We start from the raw sequence: 16,369 nt of genomic DNA, 5'->3' as shown, positions 1-16,369 counted from the left end.
CAACAAAAAAAGCTGTAGTTTAAACTGATTGCTTGTCATTTCCACAACAGCTAGAACTTTTATCAGTATAATCAAGATAATAAGATATTGAAACAAAACAAGAAAATGTTTGTTCGCGGAAGTGTCACGTTTATATTCAAATAAACGTCCTAATTTTGCGCACATGCGCACTTGCGCGCGAGAAATCTGGACTTCCCCGGAAGACGTTTTATCCCGCAACTTTTTATTTAGCAGAATTATACAGACCCAACCTGTTGGTTCTGATGCACACAGACTCGGATATTTTCTTCTTATTCTTTATTTTCCTGACTGAGTAATACATAAATCTTTGGTTCACCTCCACCGCCTGCAGCATAAAGTCTAAAGAAGAAAGTAAACTGGAAGAATCTGTCACTTTCTCAGCAGATACAGAGTCAGGTAGGAATCAACTGCCCATAATCTCTGTTTATTTAATAACAAATATAAATCGTGCTCAAGCATCAAAACCTTTATGTTACATGATCTGATTTACAGCTGTACAGATGTGTTCTCTGTCTGAACTGAGTTTAATGTCTTGAATCGAATCCGATTCAGGTGTCGGTTTATTACATTTTGATATAAATTTAATGTTTTTGGACCATTTTCTATCTTTTACATCTAGTTTAAACTACCAGTTTGAACGATTCGTTCTCTGTTTTCCTTCATTTCTTAGTCTGCTGTATAATTGTAATGCTGTGACTTGACATGACACGTCTAATATTGTCTTCAAACTGTTCTGGTATATCCGTGAGTCATCCTCTGTACAACATGACTCTGTACTCTATTACAACATGACTCTGTACTCTATTATATGAGTAAATAATCTAAGAAAATAAAAAAAATAATAAAAAATTTAACATGCAGGGGGACACTGTGGCTTAGTGGTTAGCACGTTTGCCAGGGTTGGGGGTTCGATTCCCACCTCCGCCTTGTGTGTGTGGAGTTTGCATGTTCTCCCCGTGCCTCTGGGGGTTTCCTCCGGGTACTCCAGTTTCCTCCCCCGGTCCAAAAGACATGCATGGTAGGTTGATTTGCATCTCTGGAAAATTGACCGTAGTGTGTGTGTGTGAGTGAATGAGAGTGTGTGTGCCCTGTGATGGGTTGGCACTCCGTCCAGGGTGTATCCTGCCTCGATGCCCGATGACGCCTGAGATAGGCACAGGCTCCCTGTGACCCGAGAAGTTCGGATAAGTGGTAGAAGATGAATGAATGAATGAATGAATGAATGAATGAATGACATGAATGAATATAACATGCGTATAATAATTTTTGGGGATTCCAATATGAGCAGTGGTTGAAAGATAAAAACAAACTTACTTTTGCTTGTTTGTTTTATTGCAGCGGTTTAAGATACAGAGACGTAGTCAGCGATGGCCTGCAGTAGCACCAGTTCTGGTGAGTTTTTAGATTGTGGTTGATTTGTAATTTGTCATATCAAATGTTTTAATTATATGTTTTTTTTTGTCAGCAGGTGACCTGCATCGTCCCTCAGAAGTGAGGATTGTGCTGCTGGGCTGTAGAGATGCAGGGAAAAGTTCATCAGGAAACACCATCCTGGGCGAGGAAAAATTTGAGTTCAACCAAACTTCACAGTGTGTGACGAGACAAGGTCATGTAACTGAGAGAAAGATCACTCTGGTAGAAGCTCCAGGATGGCAGAGAGATAAAGCTGTGAAGCAGTTCCTCAAACAGGAGATTCAGACCAGTGTGTCCAAGTGTCCTCCAGGTCCACACGCTGTACTGCTGGTTATACGTTTGGACATTAAATTTACAAAAAAAGAGAGAAAAGAGTTAGTCAGATACGTAGATCTACTCGGCCCGACAGTCTGGAGTCACACCATAGTTCTGTTCACCTTTGGAGACTCTCTGGGAGAGACAACCATAGAGAGACACATTAAGAGTGAAGCACAGGCTCTGCAGTGTCTGGTAGAGAAATGTGGGAACAGATATCATGTTTTTAATAATAAAAAGAGAGACGATGTCTCTCAGGTCTCAGAGCTGCTGGAGAAGATTGAGGAGATGGTGGCAGGAAACAGTGGCTGCCATTTGGAAATAGACAGAGAGATATTGCAAAATGTGGAGGAGCAGAAAAAAGCAGAGGAAGAGAGGTCAAAAGAGAGGTTGATGAAGGTGTCAAAGAAAAGGGAAGACATTAGAAAACACATGTGTAAGTCCATGCATGAATGCATTCATATTTTTTTCAGTGAGATCAAACATTTATAAATCAGTATGATCTCCACTCATTAATTAATTAAATATTGTAACTGGTATGTTGATATGATATAATAGACATTGACTCACTTTTGTACATGTTTTAAAATCTTAACTGTTTATGTTTTCTGAATTAAAGGTGTACAATGATGTTTTATTAATTATATGTACAGTTACTAATTATTACAAGAAACATCAAGGTAACTTAAAGTCTGTGTTTTTATCCTGCAGTAATACACCGTCTGTCGGAAGTGAGGATTGTGCTGCTGGGCTACAGCAATGCAGGGAAAAGTTCATCAGGAAACACCATCCTGGGCGAGGAAAAAATTAAGTTCAACCAATCTTCACAGTGTGTGACGAGACAAGGTCATGTAACTGGGAGAAAGATCACTGTGGTAGAAGCTCCAGGATGGCAGAGAGATAAAGCTGTGAAGCAGTTCCTCAAACAGGAGATTCAGACCAGTGTGTCCATGTGTCCTCCAGGTCCACACGCTGTACTGCTGGTTATACGCTTGGACATTATATTTACAAAAAAAGAGAGAAAAGAGTTAGTCAGATACGTAGATCTACTCGGCTCTACAGTCTGGAGACACACCATAGTTCTGTTCACCTTTGGAGACTCTCTGGGAGACACAACCATAGAGAGACACATTGAGAGTGAAGGACAGGCTCTGCAGTGGCTGGTAGAGAAATGTGGGAACAGATATCATGTTTTTAATAATAAAAAGAGAGACGATGTCTCTCAGGTCTCAGAGCTGCTGGAGAAGATTGAGGAGATGGTGGCAGAAGAAGTCCGTCTTCAGGACAGAGAGATATTACAACTGATAGGAGGAGGAGGAGGACCTTTTATAGCTTTAGCATGTGACAGTCGTAGTGAGTTGCTTAAAGTATTTTTTTCTTTATTAAAGCATTTTTATTTGTTTTCTACTTGACTTTTGTTTGTCATTATATCACATTAAATGTGGGTTAAGTCTAAAAAGATTTTAGTGTGTTTTCTTTTCCATTTCAAAACCGTTAAATTTTAACATTCCTCAGAAGGTGGAGAACATTATGTAGTGAAATTTGTACGTTAAAAAACATCATTTTAAATAGTTTGCACAATACAGACTATAAGCCAGGTTCATGAGGAATGTAAAATTTAATGTATTGTTACTAAACTTTAGTAACAACTGAGTTTTCAATAGAAGAACTGTTTATTTAGTTCACACATATTAATGCTGACTGAATTCTGTGCATATTTTCAACAGCTTTGCGTGATCTCCGTAGGTCAACCCAGGTCTTGCATAAAATGCACTCAGGTACATCTACATTTACTTTTTATTACGCTGTTGAATGTAATCTTGGTTGTGTGATGTGTTGCTAATAACATCTGTAATCTTCTGTAACACTAATTTATAAGTGCATGATCATTACTAAGTGTCGTTTAGCTGATGTCCAGACGAGTTGTTAACAAATTGTGAAGTGGAACTGGAGTGTAAAGTATTTAAGAAATAATGAACAAACAACAAATTTGAGCGTCAACAAACACTTTGATTGTGCTGTATTAGAAATTGAAAATAAATTAAGTATTTAAATATGATTATTAAATTAATATAAAGCCAGAACACTTTTGGAGTTCGCTTGACAAGGAAGAAAGATTTCTCTCTGAAAATAATTTGATGTTTTGTATGAATGTTTTTAGACAGGTTTTCGAAGTCCCGTATGTCCAGATTCTATCATCCATTCATACCAAAACAGGTCAGTAGGTTTGCTTCATTGCCCATAATTGTGATTCTGTGTGTGTGTGTGTGTGTGTGTGTGTGTGTGTGTGTGTGTGTGTGTGTGTGTGTGTGTGTGTGTGTGTATGTGTGTGTTCATGGTGCTTTGTAACAGACTGACTTCACATACACGGTCTCTCTTTACACCCTTTTCTCTCCAACATGCACTAATGAGTGAATGATTAAATGTGTTTTATTTATTCTTCCAGTTTTATTGAACACAGTGACTAAGGCTGACTAATAACTATAAATCTAACTAACTACAGGCCAAACTATTTGTTTGTTGGAATAAAAAGAATAATGCAAAAATTACAGGTAAATTGAAGTAAAATCTCAGCATTAAAATGCAAATCAGTTCAATAATAAAATTTCAACTATTGGAAAAAATCCAAAAAATAATCCAGTGTTTTCAGATGTTCGACTGATCAGTTAAATGTGTTGAAGTAATAAAAATACACACCTGGTCTCCTGTTTTGTTTACAGCTCTCAGGCTCCTCTGTAGGGACTTATGGTTGTGAAATATCTGAGTATGACAATGAGTTGTTCAGGTAAATACACTTTTGTACATGTGTGAAAATCTATAAAATATTGAAAGTGTAAAATTTATCCAGCTGTGGATTTTCTTTTGTCTTTATCAAAGCACTTAAAGAACTTTACTAACTTATTTTGTTACCTAAAACTTTTTAGTTAAGTAGGTTTCAACAAAACTAAAGTTCTGATTTGTTCATTTCTGAATTCAAACTAAATTCTGACTGCTGAAGTACAGCTGATATGTTTCTCACCTGGGTTTTCTGTTCTCCAGGACTCTCCACCTTCAACCTGGACTGAATAAGTGTACATTCACTGACCTTGTGTTTGAGATGGAGCTGGAAGGCAGAGTGATGTATAGAGTAGTGTCCTGGGACAGCCATGTCTTGGATGGATTAGACCAAAGTGAGCCTGCAGGACCTCTGTACAATATCAAGTGCTATGGAAGTTCAGTCCATCGCCTGCACTTTCCACACTGTGAGACCCGTGAGTTGATTTCTGACTAAAGCTTATATTTTATTCATAATAAATTAATTCATAATAAAATCAGTCTTTTTTCGTCCGAAAACCTACTTAAGAATCTTACTATATATGAGTTTGTAAAGTGTCTATTAAACAAAAACAATAGTAACAAGGTTTTCTCACTATATAATTATGTAATGTGACATTCCTATAGTTGATATAGAGCATTGCTATAAACCGCTACTGTGAGATAAAACCTGTGTTTGTTCATCTTATCCAAAGTGCCTTGTTCTGGTTGTTGATGTGTTGCAGGTACAGATGAGGTTAAATTGATTGCAGCTCATGTGACTGGTGGAAATGTGGAGATCATTCAGCCTGTAGAAGTAACAGACACACATGTGATTATAGAAGTTCAACACCTCTCATGTTTTGGTCTCTTAAAGCCATTGCTATACAGAGCGTATCCCATCAGAGCCCAAGTTCTTTTGTTATATGAGCAAAGTCTGAGTAAACTTCACATCCATCTGTTGAAGCGGAATGTCCCGGTCGAAGAGGTGATCTGCTTTAATATATGTAGTAATTATGTTTAAAGTTATATGTTAATGTTATTTATTCCTGATGCTGTTCTTATGTGCACTAAAGATATTTTACTGTTAGACACATACACATGTTACAACATAAAATATAAAATATTTATAATATTTTTATTACATGTGTTTAAATACATTAAATAGGTGCAGAAAAAACATCAAAGATTCACATACATTACAACAAGCTCCAAATGTGTACTGAGCCCTCGTAAAACATACAGGCCATGCTGTAAAACTGATGACTGTGATTATGTTTCTCAACCAGAGGTAACGGAAAACTGTTCGTCATTGTACAACAGGTTTATTGGCTCATTGTTGTCTTCTGTAATATTGTCTCCTTATGTCACCTGTTTACTCAGGAGGAGAGGTTTGATCGTGACTATGACCCAAACTACCACCCTACATTTGAGGTGATCCTTAATACTGACATTAAAAAAGTCACATTAAGTATTTTGGATGAAGACAACCAGGTGGTGTGGAAGCCTCGGACTGTCTTACTTCCAGGTAACCAAATGTCAAAATGAAGGTAAAAACTTTTATGAGAGGCTGGTATCAGTGGGTTAGCAGGGCTAAGTCTGTCTCTCTTTCATTAATTTATTCATCTGTCCATCCATCCATTCATTTAATGAAAGGATCAGACATTTAGTGAAAGGTTGTATATGACTGGTTAATGATGATGAATGAATGCATACACTACGTGTATGTTAATGATTTTCTGTCTTGTCACATCAGGTAGATGTAGAGTCTCAACCAGTAACGATTCACCCGGTAAGACTTTCTGAACCATTTTACTCACTGGAAGTTTCACACTGGATTTCAATGGAACAATAATCCAGTTAGTGTGAGCACTGAATGGATCCTGATGCACTGAAAGTGTAATGTGTAGATTATCAAAAAGTGAGTTTAATGTTTCAAAAAATTTGTTTGTGTGTATTTTAGGCGCTGATTTTGTGGATAATTTCAGATCCCAGCTCATTCAGAGAGTTACTTCAGTAATGGAGATAGTAGACTGTCTAATATCCAAGTATATTATTACTGATGAAATGTACAATAAGATCAATGCAAAGACAACATCCCAAGACAAAATGAGAGAACTGTACAGATATCTCAACTCGGCAGGACGAGCTGCGAAAGCTCAATTCTTTCAAATTCTACGAGAGAAACATCACGATTTAGTGACAGATCTGGATTCGGGATCAGATCTGGATTAGTGGACGTTTAACAGAGTGAATCACATGCACACAGGGGTGTAGACCTTGGGCCCCATGTAAAGACATTGTTGGGGGCCTTTTTCCTATCATTTCATTATCAATGCCATTTGTGTTACACATTTCCCTTACAGATACAGTACCTGTTTTTTTACCTTCTTTATCAGCATGTTTGTATAAATCAAAATTTGCCCGGACTTTGGCTACATGCTTCTGTTTATGTTCTGTGTCACTTGTCTGTCCCGCCCTTGTCTCTTCATCCCTGCCTCTGCACACCTGTTCCTGATGTGTTAATTGTGTGGTGTATTTAACCCGTGACACGTTGCCTATGGCGGCACAGAATCCTCGTCCTATGTCGTCTTGTCATGTCACGTTTTGTCGAGTCCTTGTCCCTGTTTCGTGTTTTTTTATTTAATAAACCAGTTTATTTTAGCTATCCTGTATTTGGGTCTGTTTTTATCCCAGTGCCCCAAAATAAATAACAATCAAAAATGAAGACTGAAAAACTTTAACAGGTGATAATATTTAGGATAAATGTTTTATGGTACAAGGATCTTGTAAGCAGGTAACGACTTGGTATCTCATTATTATGAATGTAATCAGCCATTTGGTTCCCTCAGCCTTTTCCAAAGACAATATCAGTGTTATTACATCAAAGGAGCATGAATGAATCCCATAACTGATTAGAGGTAGAAATAATAATTTACTTAACCTTGTGTTTAACATAATTGGGTTCTAAAAATGTTATTTCAATGTTAATTCTTCTAAATTCTATGAATTGCCAGTGTTTATATATAAGCTGCAGCTTAATTGCTCTCTCTCTCTCTCTCTCTCTCTCTCTCTCTCTCTCTCTCTCTCTCTCTCTCTATATATATAAAAAAAATATATATATATATCTATCTCTATGTATATATATATATATATATATATATATATAAATTTAATAACATCTGTGATCCACTGTAACATTCATGATCATGTGCATGATCATTACTAAGTGTCGTTTAGCCGATGTCCAGACGAGTTGTTAACAAAGTGTGAGGTGGAATTGGAGTGTAAAGTATTTAAGAAATAATAATCTGAGAGTCAACATACACTGTGATTGTGCTTAGTTACAAATTAAAAATAAATAAAGTATTTAAACATTAATATTAAATTAATTTAATATTATTCTCTCAGTTTTTATGCAGACTTTTGTTCGGCTTCCACATTTTTCCATTTACAGCATCACAGGTCAGTAGCTGGATTATCTCTGCTTTGTGTGTGTGTGTGTGTGTGTGTGTGTGTGTGTGTGTGTGTGTGTGTGTGTGTGTGTGTGTGTTCTCTCCAACATGAATGAATGAATGTGTTTTATTTATTCTTCCAGTTTTATTGAACACAGTGACTAAGGCTGACTAATAACTATAAATCTAACTACAGGCCAAACTATTTGTTTGTTGAAATAAAAATTTATGCAAAAAATTACAGGTGAATTGAAGTAAAATCTCTATTAAAATTAAATTAAAAAAAAAAAAAATAAAAAAAAAAAATAAAAGTTCAAAAATAAATGGCCATTTTATTTGTCACTCTTCATCTATTGAAATAATAATCCAGTTTTTCAGATGTTCGATTGATCAGTTAAATGTGTTAAAGTAATAAAATACACACCTGGTCTCCTGTAATATTTACAGCTCTCAGGCTCCTCTGTAGGGACTTATTGTTGTTATGAAATATCTGAGGATGACGATGGCACGTCCAGGTAAATACACTTTTGTACATGTGTGGAAATCTATCAAATATCTGAAAGTGTAAAATTTATCCAGCTGTGTATTTTCTTTTGTCTTTATCAAAGCACTTACAGAACTTAAGTTAGATTACCTACTTTAGTTGAGTAGGTTTCAATAAAACCAAAGTTCTGATTTGTTCATTTCTGAATTCAAACTAAATTTTGACAGCTGAAGTACAGCTGATATGTTTCTCACCTGGGTTTTCTGTTCTCCACGATTCTCCACCTTCACCTTGGACTGAATAAGTGTACATTCACTGACCTTGTGTTTGAGGTGAAAGAGGAAGGCAAACTGATGTATAAGGTAGTGTCCTGGGACAGCCATGTCTTGGATGGATTAAACCAAATGGAACTTGCAAGACCTCTGTATAGTATCAAGTGCCATAAAGGTTCAGTCCATCACCTGCACCTTCCACACTGTGAGACCCGTAAGTTGACCCCCCCCCCCTTGTAACCAGATTGTGATTTATGTCCTTTATTTCTATGATTCTTTTAAATTAGATTACAAAAAAAAAGAAAGAAAAAGAAAACGGGTCCCTTTAAGTGCGTGCGTGTGACGTCATCGCCTGCGCGATCTCGGTGCACGCCGGACAGGAGAAGCAAAGTTTTGCATGTGCTGATATACATGTGTTGTGTTCCGGTTATCGGGTCACAGAAGTGAGTAATGTCTATTTTGTTTAAAATGTATGTAAATATGAATCTTGTCTGAGGGTTAAGGTGGTGTGATTGTGAAACATGTTGTGTTTTCTTTTACAGTACTGCCACTACCGTATTACTTTTAATATTAAAACGTATTACTTTTATTTATTTTACTACTAAACTGTATTACATTTGTTATTACATTTATGATTTTGGTTATTGATTTTGTTATTTGTTTAATGGTAAATTAGAACAAGCATAGCTCAGAAACGTATACACTAAGATTTATCGAAGGTGAAGTCAAGAAGCTTTTATTGTCATTACAACCATACATGGGCGTAAATTTCATTTAAGAGTAGGGGGGGGGGGGGGACAATAAATATACAATTTCTCATGAGCAATTTTTGAAGGGGGGGGGACACAAATAATAGTTTAATAAATTGTACTTATAAAGATATGTCCCCACAGTGAAAAACTTTGCTTTTATCATTATTATTGTAGTCATTTTATCTAGTCTATGACACTGCAAGGCAAGTTTATTTATACTGTAGCACATTTCATACACAATGGTAATTCAAAGTGCTTTACATAAAGAAAGTAAAACTATCATAAAAATAATCACAACAATAAAAACAAGTAATTAAAAAAGGTTTAAAATTTTATTTAAAATTAATTAAGACACTTAAAAAGAAATTGATTATACAAAGAAATACAGTGAGGTCAGTTCGGACGTAGCACAGTGCTCATTTAGTAAATGCACAGCTAAACAATATGCTAATTGTGGCCGTTAATGTTAAGTTAACATTATGCCAAGTCGTCCTAAATAAAACAATGCATGGGAAACGGCTTTGGCGTGTTAGTTACAGTGCACTGTGGAACAAGCAAGTAAACAAGCTAACGTTAACTAGATAAGTCATATTTTAATCGCTAATATTGCAGATTCATGGAAAATTACATCGGTAATCAGCATTTTTGCCGCAACTAATTTATGAATGAATCTGCATCAACTACATTAAAGAGAATCGCTTTATTTAAGGTGAATAAAATCCCCTACTTAATGGAGTTGAACATTAATTGAGCCGCAGCCACAAACCTGATTCGTGTGTGCAGAGTAGGTGAGATGTACTGGGAAAGCAGGCAGTGGGTCAAACCACTGTGAGGAAGGGGAGGGGGAGGGTCAAACCACTGTGAGGAAGGGGAGGGGGAACTCAACTGTTTCTAAATGCATTTTTTGAGGGGTTTTTTCTACTTAGACAATTATTTAGGTATACATACATATATTTTTCATAATAGAGAGTGCGATATTTTTTTAAATACATTTTTTTGAGGGGGGAACAATCCTCGGGATTTACGCCCATGCAACCATATACAGTATAGCTGTTGCAGTACATAGTGAAATGAGACAACGTTTCTCCAGGATCATGGTGCTAAAACAAAGACAGGGCTAAAGACATGTACAGTAAGTAGTCTCAGCCACATAAAGTGCAACTGTGCAACCTGGTGCAAACAGTGCAGGACAGAAGACAGTGCAGACACAAAGTTACAAGACAATACAATAAGTACAAAAAATACAATACACAAAAGACAATAAACAGTAAACAGAAACAGCGCCGACCGACCAGTGTGTATACTGTATGTGAATACTGAATGTTCAAACAATATTTCGTGCAGTAACATTAGAATGAACACAGTTTCTTAGCAGCAGGTCCTTGGGACAATATATAGAACTGTGCAAAAAAAACAGCAAATGACTGTAATATTGTATAGTATGTGCAAAATGGCTGAGATACTGTACAATATGTGCAAAATGCCTGAAATGTTGGACAGTGTGTCCAAAACAGCATGTAAACAGTTTGATGGATTGTAAGCAGCATGTAGTGTATGATATGGTTCGTATGTCACGATGTAAACCGAGAAAAGCTGTTAATTTTGTTTCTGTTTTTCATTTCGTGAGCCTTTTGGAGGGCTCATTCTCTGTCTCAAATATCTAAAAAGAATAATATCACTTAGCTTTCGGGAATAAAAGAACCCCATTGTATTTGTTGGTCCTGTGCATCATTTGCAGTGGCCACATTTTATTCATAATTAATTAGTAATAAATGAAGAAAGTGAAAGCTGTGACAGTGTAGGGAAATGAAGTCTTGGTACAGGGTTCCAGTCAGTCTTTCAGTCTTATTTGGTCTGAAAACCTACTTAAGGAGCCAAAGAATTGCTGTTGTTTTCTCACTAAAACAGATATTGCACATTACAGTTCATTGTTGTACGCCAAAGTGAAAAGTATCTAAGAACAACAAGGTTGAGTGTTTATGACCAGGTACCTCAGAATATTTCAGGATTACTCTCAAAATTATGACTTATACTGTAGAAATAAATTCATTGTTACTTAGTAACTCACTGTATATGAGTTTGTAAAGTGTCTATTAAACATAAACAGTAAAAATAGTAACAAGGTTTTTCTGATCACTTTATAATAATATAATGTCACTGCCTTGTTCTGGTTGTTGATGTGTTGCAGGTACAGATGTGCTTAAATTGATTGCGGCTCATGTGACTGGTGGAAGTGTGGAGATGTTTCAGCTTTTCGAAATCACAGACACATGTGATAAAAAAAAAGTTGAACATCTATCACTTTTTGGTCTCCTAATGGAATGTCTAGGCCAAGGGAATCCCATCACAGCCCAGGTCCAACTGTTCTATGACCAAAGTATGACTAAACTTAACATCCATGTGTTGCCAGAGAATGTCCCAGTTGAAGAGGTGATCTGTTTTAATACATATGTTTATTATCTTTAACTTTATATGTTAGTGATATTTATTCCTGACTCTGTCCTTAAATCCATTGAAAAGATATTTTACTGTTTAAACATAATCTTGCTAAATTTGATGTAATAATATACTGTTTTCTTGCCCTTAAAGGTGCAGAGGAAACATGAGGGCATCATATAAATAACAAGCTTTTTATGTCAGCTGATCCCTGGTAATACATACAGGCCATGCTGTAAAACTGACGACTATGATTATATTCACCAACCAGAGGTAAAGTAAAACTGATCATGTCATTGTACAAAAAGCTCTTTGTCAGTTCTGAAGAAGCATGTTGACTTCTGTAATATTCTCTCCATCACATGTTTACTCAGGAGGAGAAGTTTAAGTGTGACTACGGTACCAACTACCAGCCTACATTAGAGGTGTTCCTCAATTCTGAGGTCAATAAAGTCACCTTTAGTCTTCTGGAAGAAAATGGCCAAGTGGCGTTGAAGCCTCGTGATGTCTTACTTCCAGGTAACCAAATGTTTTCAGTACCTGAAACATCAGATACAAGTAGAGCTTCGACCAGTAAAGATTCACCCGGTAAGACTTTCTGAACCATTTTACTCACTGGAAGTTTCACACTGGATTTCTATGGAACAATAATCCAGTTAGTGTGAGCACTGAATGGATCCTGATGCTCTGAAAGTGTAATGTGTAGATTGTCAAAAAAGTGAGTTTAATGTTTCAAATAATTAGTTTGTGTGTTTTACGTGATGATTTTGTGGATAAATACAGAGCTGACCTCATTCATAGAGTTACTTCAGTAATGGAGATAGTAGACCGTCTAATATCCAATAATATTATTATTACACATGAAATGTACAATAAGATCAATGCAGAAAAAACATCCCAAGACAAAATATATCTCGACTCAGCAGGACAAGCGGCGAAGAGCTTAAAAAAAAGTTATTAAAAAATGTGCTCAAGAGAGCTTTATTTCCTTCTCTTATCACGTTTGTCACTCAGTCTTTCATGACAGATGACTTGTGGATTAATCCTTATTTACAGCTACAATGAGTAAATTTCCTCATTTCTTTTCTTGCTATTCTTCTATTCTTGCTAACCTCAGACTCAGCAAGTGCATCCAGAAGGTCGAATGATTCAGCTGTCTCGTACTTTTACCTACATGAGGCCTGTTCCAGCTGAATTTAGGACTGTTTACCATCGCTTTCAGCTGTGGCATCTGACCCATGAACTCTCTAAATTCTTGGACCAGCTCTGCTCTCCTGAACTTACTGAGCCTCTGACTCGCACTTCCTCCACCCAAACACCTTTGTCTGACCTCGTGGATCAGGGAACTCAAACTGACGGCTGTCCTCATGCTGAAACTTGCTGCCCTGAGCTGGGATCTCCTGCCTCTCCTCCATCTCCTGTTTAACATCTTCTCCTTCTGATTCTGGGGATCCAGATTATTGTAGAGGATTTTTTTTATTGTTTTATTAAAAGGGATTGGGGTTTGTAGTTCAGAATATATTATTGAGAATGTTCAGAATATTATTATTATTCTTTCAAAGAGTAAATAAATTAAAAAAAAATATAACTGCAATAAAAAAAATTGCCTTCTTTAGTAGTATGTCTGTATAAATCAAAATGAATAACAAAATAAAAAATAAAGGCTGAAAAATCTTTTAACAGGTGATCATTTTAAGATCAGTTTTTTAGGGTACAAGGATCTTGTTAGAACATATGATACACATGGTCTTAGGGTATTAATGCTGACAAGTTGGTGGTGGTCATTATTGCCCTAATGCCCACTGGGAGACGGGGTCTTTTTCATGGCAAATGGTTTGATTGGAGTTAAAAGGAAAAAGAGGTATACAGTTGTGGCCAAAAGTTGAAAAATGAACTAAAGAGGTGGGCAAACAAACAAACACCCACAACTGAATGATTATGTAAGATGCTGCCATCAGTCAGGATGTCACTCAATAGTCTCAATAGTGAATGACGTTTGGCGAATATCAAAGGTCTTTAAAAAGAAGGGTTAAAACTACAAGTACTGACTCGTTGCATGAACTTAATGTAATCCTCAGTAAAAGCTTTAGATACTTATGAAATTCTTGTAACTGTACTTCAGTATACCATCTGACAAAAAGAATAAAGAACATAAAATCCTGTCATTTAAGAAAGGTTCTGTATGTTCACAGCATCCACACCCTCATCTAACAAATCTGTTCTTTCAGTCACTGATGAATTCAAAACTGCACCATAAACTTTTACAGTAGAATGAGAGGGTAGACCTTTATCAGCATAATCAACAAGGTACTGACACAAAACAAGAAAATGTTTGTTCGCGGAAGTGTCACGTTTACATCAAGATATACGTCCTGATTTGCTTTTTAGTCAGGTAGGCATCAACTGGCCATAATCTCTGTTTATTTGATAACAGATTCAAATTGTGTTCAAGCACCAAACCCTTTATGTTACATGATCTGAGTTACAGCTGTACAGGTGTGTTCTCTATCTGTACTACATGTTTAATGTTCACCTTTATAGACTCTCTTGGAGACACAACCATAGAGAGACACTTTGAGAGTGAAGGACAGGCTCTGCAGTGGCTGGTAGAGAAATGTGGGAACAGATATCATGTATTTAATAATAAAAAGAGAGACAATGTCTCTCAGGTCTCAGAGCTGATGGAGAAGATTGATGAGATGCTGGCAGGAAACAGTGGCTGCCATTTGGAAATAGACAGAGATATTGCAAAATGTGGAGGAGCAGAAAAAAGCAGAGGAAGAGAGGTCAAAAGAGAGGTTGATGAAGGTGTCAAAGAAAAGAGAAGACATTAGAAAACACGTGTAAGTCTGTTCATGAATGCATTCATATTATTTTAGTGGGATCAAATATTTATAAATCAGTATGATCTCCACTCATTAATTAATTAAATATTGTAACTGATATGTTGATATGATATAATAGATATTGAATCACTTTTGTACATGTTTTAAAATCTTAACTGTTTGTGTTTTCTGAATTAAAGGTTTACAATGATGTTGTATTAATTATATGTTCAGTTACTAATTATTACAAGAAACAGCAAGGTAACTTAAAGTCTGTGTTTTTATCCTGCAGCAATACACCGTCTGTCAGAGGTGAGGATTGTGCTGCTGAGCTACTGATCATTCAGAGAGTTCCTTTGGTAATGGAGATAGTAAACTGTATCAAAAGCAAAATGTACAATAAGATCAATGCAGAAAAAACAAATATGACTCGCACTTCCTCCACCCAAACTCCTTTGTCTGACCTCGTAGATCAGAGAACTCAAACTGACGGCTGTCCTCATGCTGAAACTTGCTGCCCTGAGCTGGGATCTCCTGCCTCTCCTCCATCTCCTGTTTAACATCTTCTCCTTCTGATTCTGGGGATGCAGATTATTGTAGAGGATTTTTTTTATTGTTTTATTAAAAGGGATTGGGGTTTGTAGTTCAGAATATTATTATATTATTCAGAATGTTCACTATCTTATTATTATTCTTTCGAACAGTAAATAAATAAAAATAAACATTTTTGCCTTCTTTAGTAGCATGTCTGTATAAATCAAAATTAATAACAAAATAAAAAGTAAAGGCTGAAAAAACTTTAACAGGTGATCATTTTAGGATCAGTTTTTTATGGTACAAGGATCTAGTTAGAACATATGATACACATGGTCTTAGAGTACTAATGCTGACAAGTTGGTTGTGGTCATTATTGCCCTAATGCCCACTGGGAGGCGGGACATCTCACGGGACATCCCAAGACAAAATGAAAGAAGTGTACAAATATCTCGACTCAGCAGTACGAGCTGCAAAAGCTGAATTCTATCAAATTTTACGAGAGAAACGCCCGGCCCAGCAAGTTATTTTGTTGGCCGTGCTTACTTTTTAACGAGTAAAGGGACATGGAATAATTCTGGCTTTGACAGTCTGAACAGTGTCACGAAGGCAGCTCTTAAACACCAAGTCTCCGAGCGCCATATAATGTCAGTCGTGCATTTAAAAACTTTGGTGAATGTCGTGTGGATTTGCAACTTGACGAGCAGAGAAAACGGGAGATCGGCATCCATAATGAGAGGGTCAGAAAGAGATTTAGAGGGGTAATTACTAGGAATTGTTAACACTATTAGCTGAGCATGATGCTGACTTGCGACATTTACATTTACAGCATTTGGCACACGCCCTTATCCAGAGCGACGTACATAAGTGCTTAAATCTCTAGCATTGAATACATTAATGCTGGTTCACTAAGTTACATACTTAAGATACCATGAGTTTAAAACATTTGTTCAAAGTTACAATGAAAGTGTCAAAGGTTGTGTTTTTTTTTTGTGGTCAACATCATCTTGCCTCGACCACACTTTTTACAGGAACGTCAGGAAAATTTAAAAACGAGGCCATCCTTAAA

At 36.4% G+C, this 16,369-nt stretch overlaps 1 protein-coding gene and 2 long non-coding RNA genes across 7 annotated transcripts; all 3 read left to right on the top strand.

Moving 5' to 3' along the window:
• The first annotated feature begins 19 nt into the window (after positions 1–19).
• LOC113650933 (GTPase IMAP family member 8-like) lies at positions 20–7,206 on the top strand. 5 transcript variants are annotated; one of them, XM_047809385.1, is made up of 13 exons: positions 20–417; positions 1,360–1,413; positions 1,487–2,185; positions 2,461–3,102; positions 3,477–3,527; positions 3,911–3,966; positions 4,470–4,534; positions 4,789–4,991; positions 5,289–5,530; positions 5,711–5,833; positions 5,926–6,070; positions 6,299–6,334; positions 6,506–7,206. In XM_047809385.1, the coding sequence occupies exons 2-13, from the start codon at positions 1,389–1,391 to the stop codon at positions 6,775–6,777; spliced, it is 2,559 nt and encodes an 852-aa protein (XP_047665341.1). In that variant the 5' UTR covers positions 20–417; positions 1,360–1,388; the 3' UTR covers positions 6,778–7,206. The 5 variants fall into 5 exon arrangements, with proteins under 5 accessions (XP_047665341.1, XP_047665343.1, XP_047665342.1 ...); XM_047809387.1 differs by having other exon boundaries at positions 4,789–5,000; positions 5,926–6,092; positions 6,506–6,610; XM_047809384.1 differs by having other exon boundaries at positions 21–417; positions 1,490–2,185; positions 4,789–5,000.
• Positions 7,207–9,120: 1,914 nt separating this feature from the next.
• Positions 9,121–14,087, top strand: LOC113650942. The gene is made up of 5 exons (XR_007139627.1): positions 9,121–9,196; positions 11,694–11,935; positions 12,095–12,214; positions 12,316–12,460; positions 13,059–14,087. It is a non-coding gene; the product is annotated as an uncharacterized LOC113650942 (long non-coding RNA).
• Positions 14,088–14,519: 432 nt separating this feature from the next.
• Positions 14,520–16,213, top strand: LOC125140336. The gene is made up of 3 exons (XR_007139643.1): positions 14,520–14,784; positions 15,059–15,125; positions 15,238–16,213. It is a non-coding gene; the product is annotated as an uncharacterized LOC125140336 (long non-coding RNA).
• The last annotated feature ends 156 nt before the right edge of the window (positions 16,214–16,369 follow it).

Source organism: Tachysurus fulvidraco, chromosome 26 (genome assembly GCF_022655615.1).
Source record: "Tachysurus fulvidraco isolate hzauxx_2018 chromosome 26, HZAU_PFXX_2.0, whole genome shotgun sequence".
Taxonomy (NCBI): domain Eukaryota; kingdom Metazoa; phylum Chordata; class Actinopteri; order Siluriformes; family Bagridae; genus Tachysurus; species Tachysurus fulvidraco.
This window is presented reverse-complemented; position numbering and strand designations above follow the sequence as displayed.

Bases quoted from the DNA above. Each gene is read 5' to 3' on its own strand.
- LOC113650933 (XM_047809383.1), top strand. From the start codon at position 1,389: ATGGCCTGCAGTAGCACCAGTTCTG. The intron at 3,103-3,476 runs GTGAGTTGCTTA...TATTTTCAACAG, and splicing joins TTTAGCATGTGACAGTCGTA to CTTTGCGTGATCTCCGTAGG. The intron at 6,071-6,298 runs GTAACCAAATGT...TTGTCACATCAG, and splicing joins TCGGACTGTCTTACTTCCAG to GTAGATGTAGAGTCTCAACC.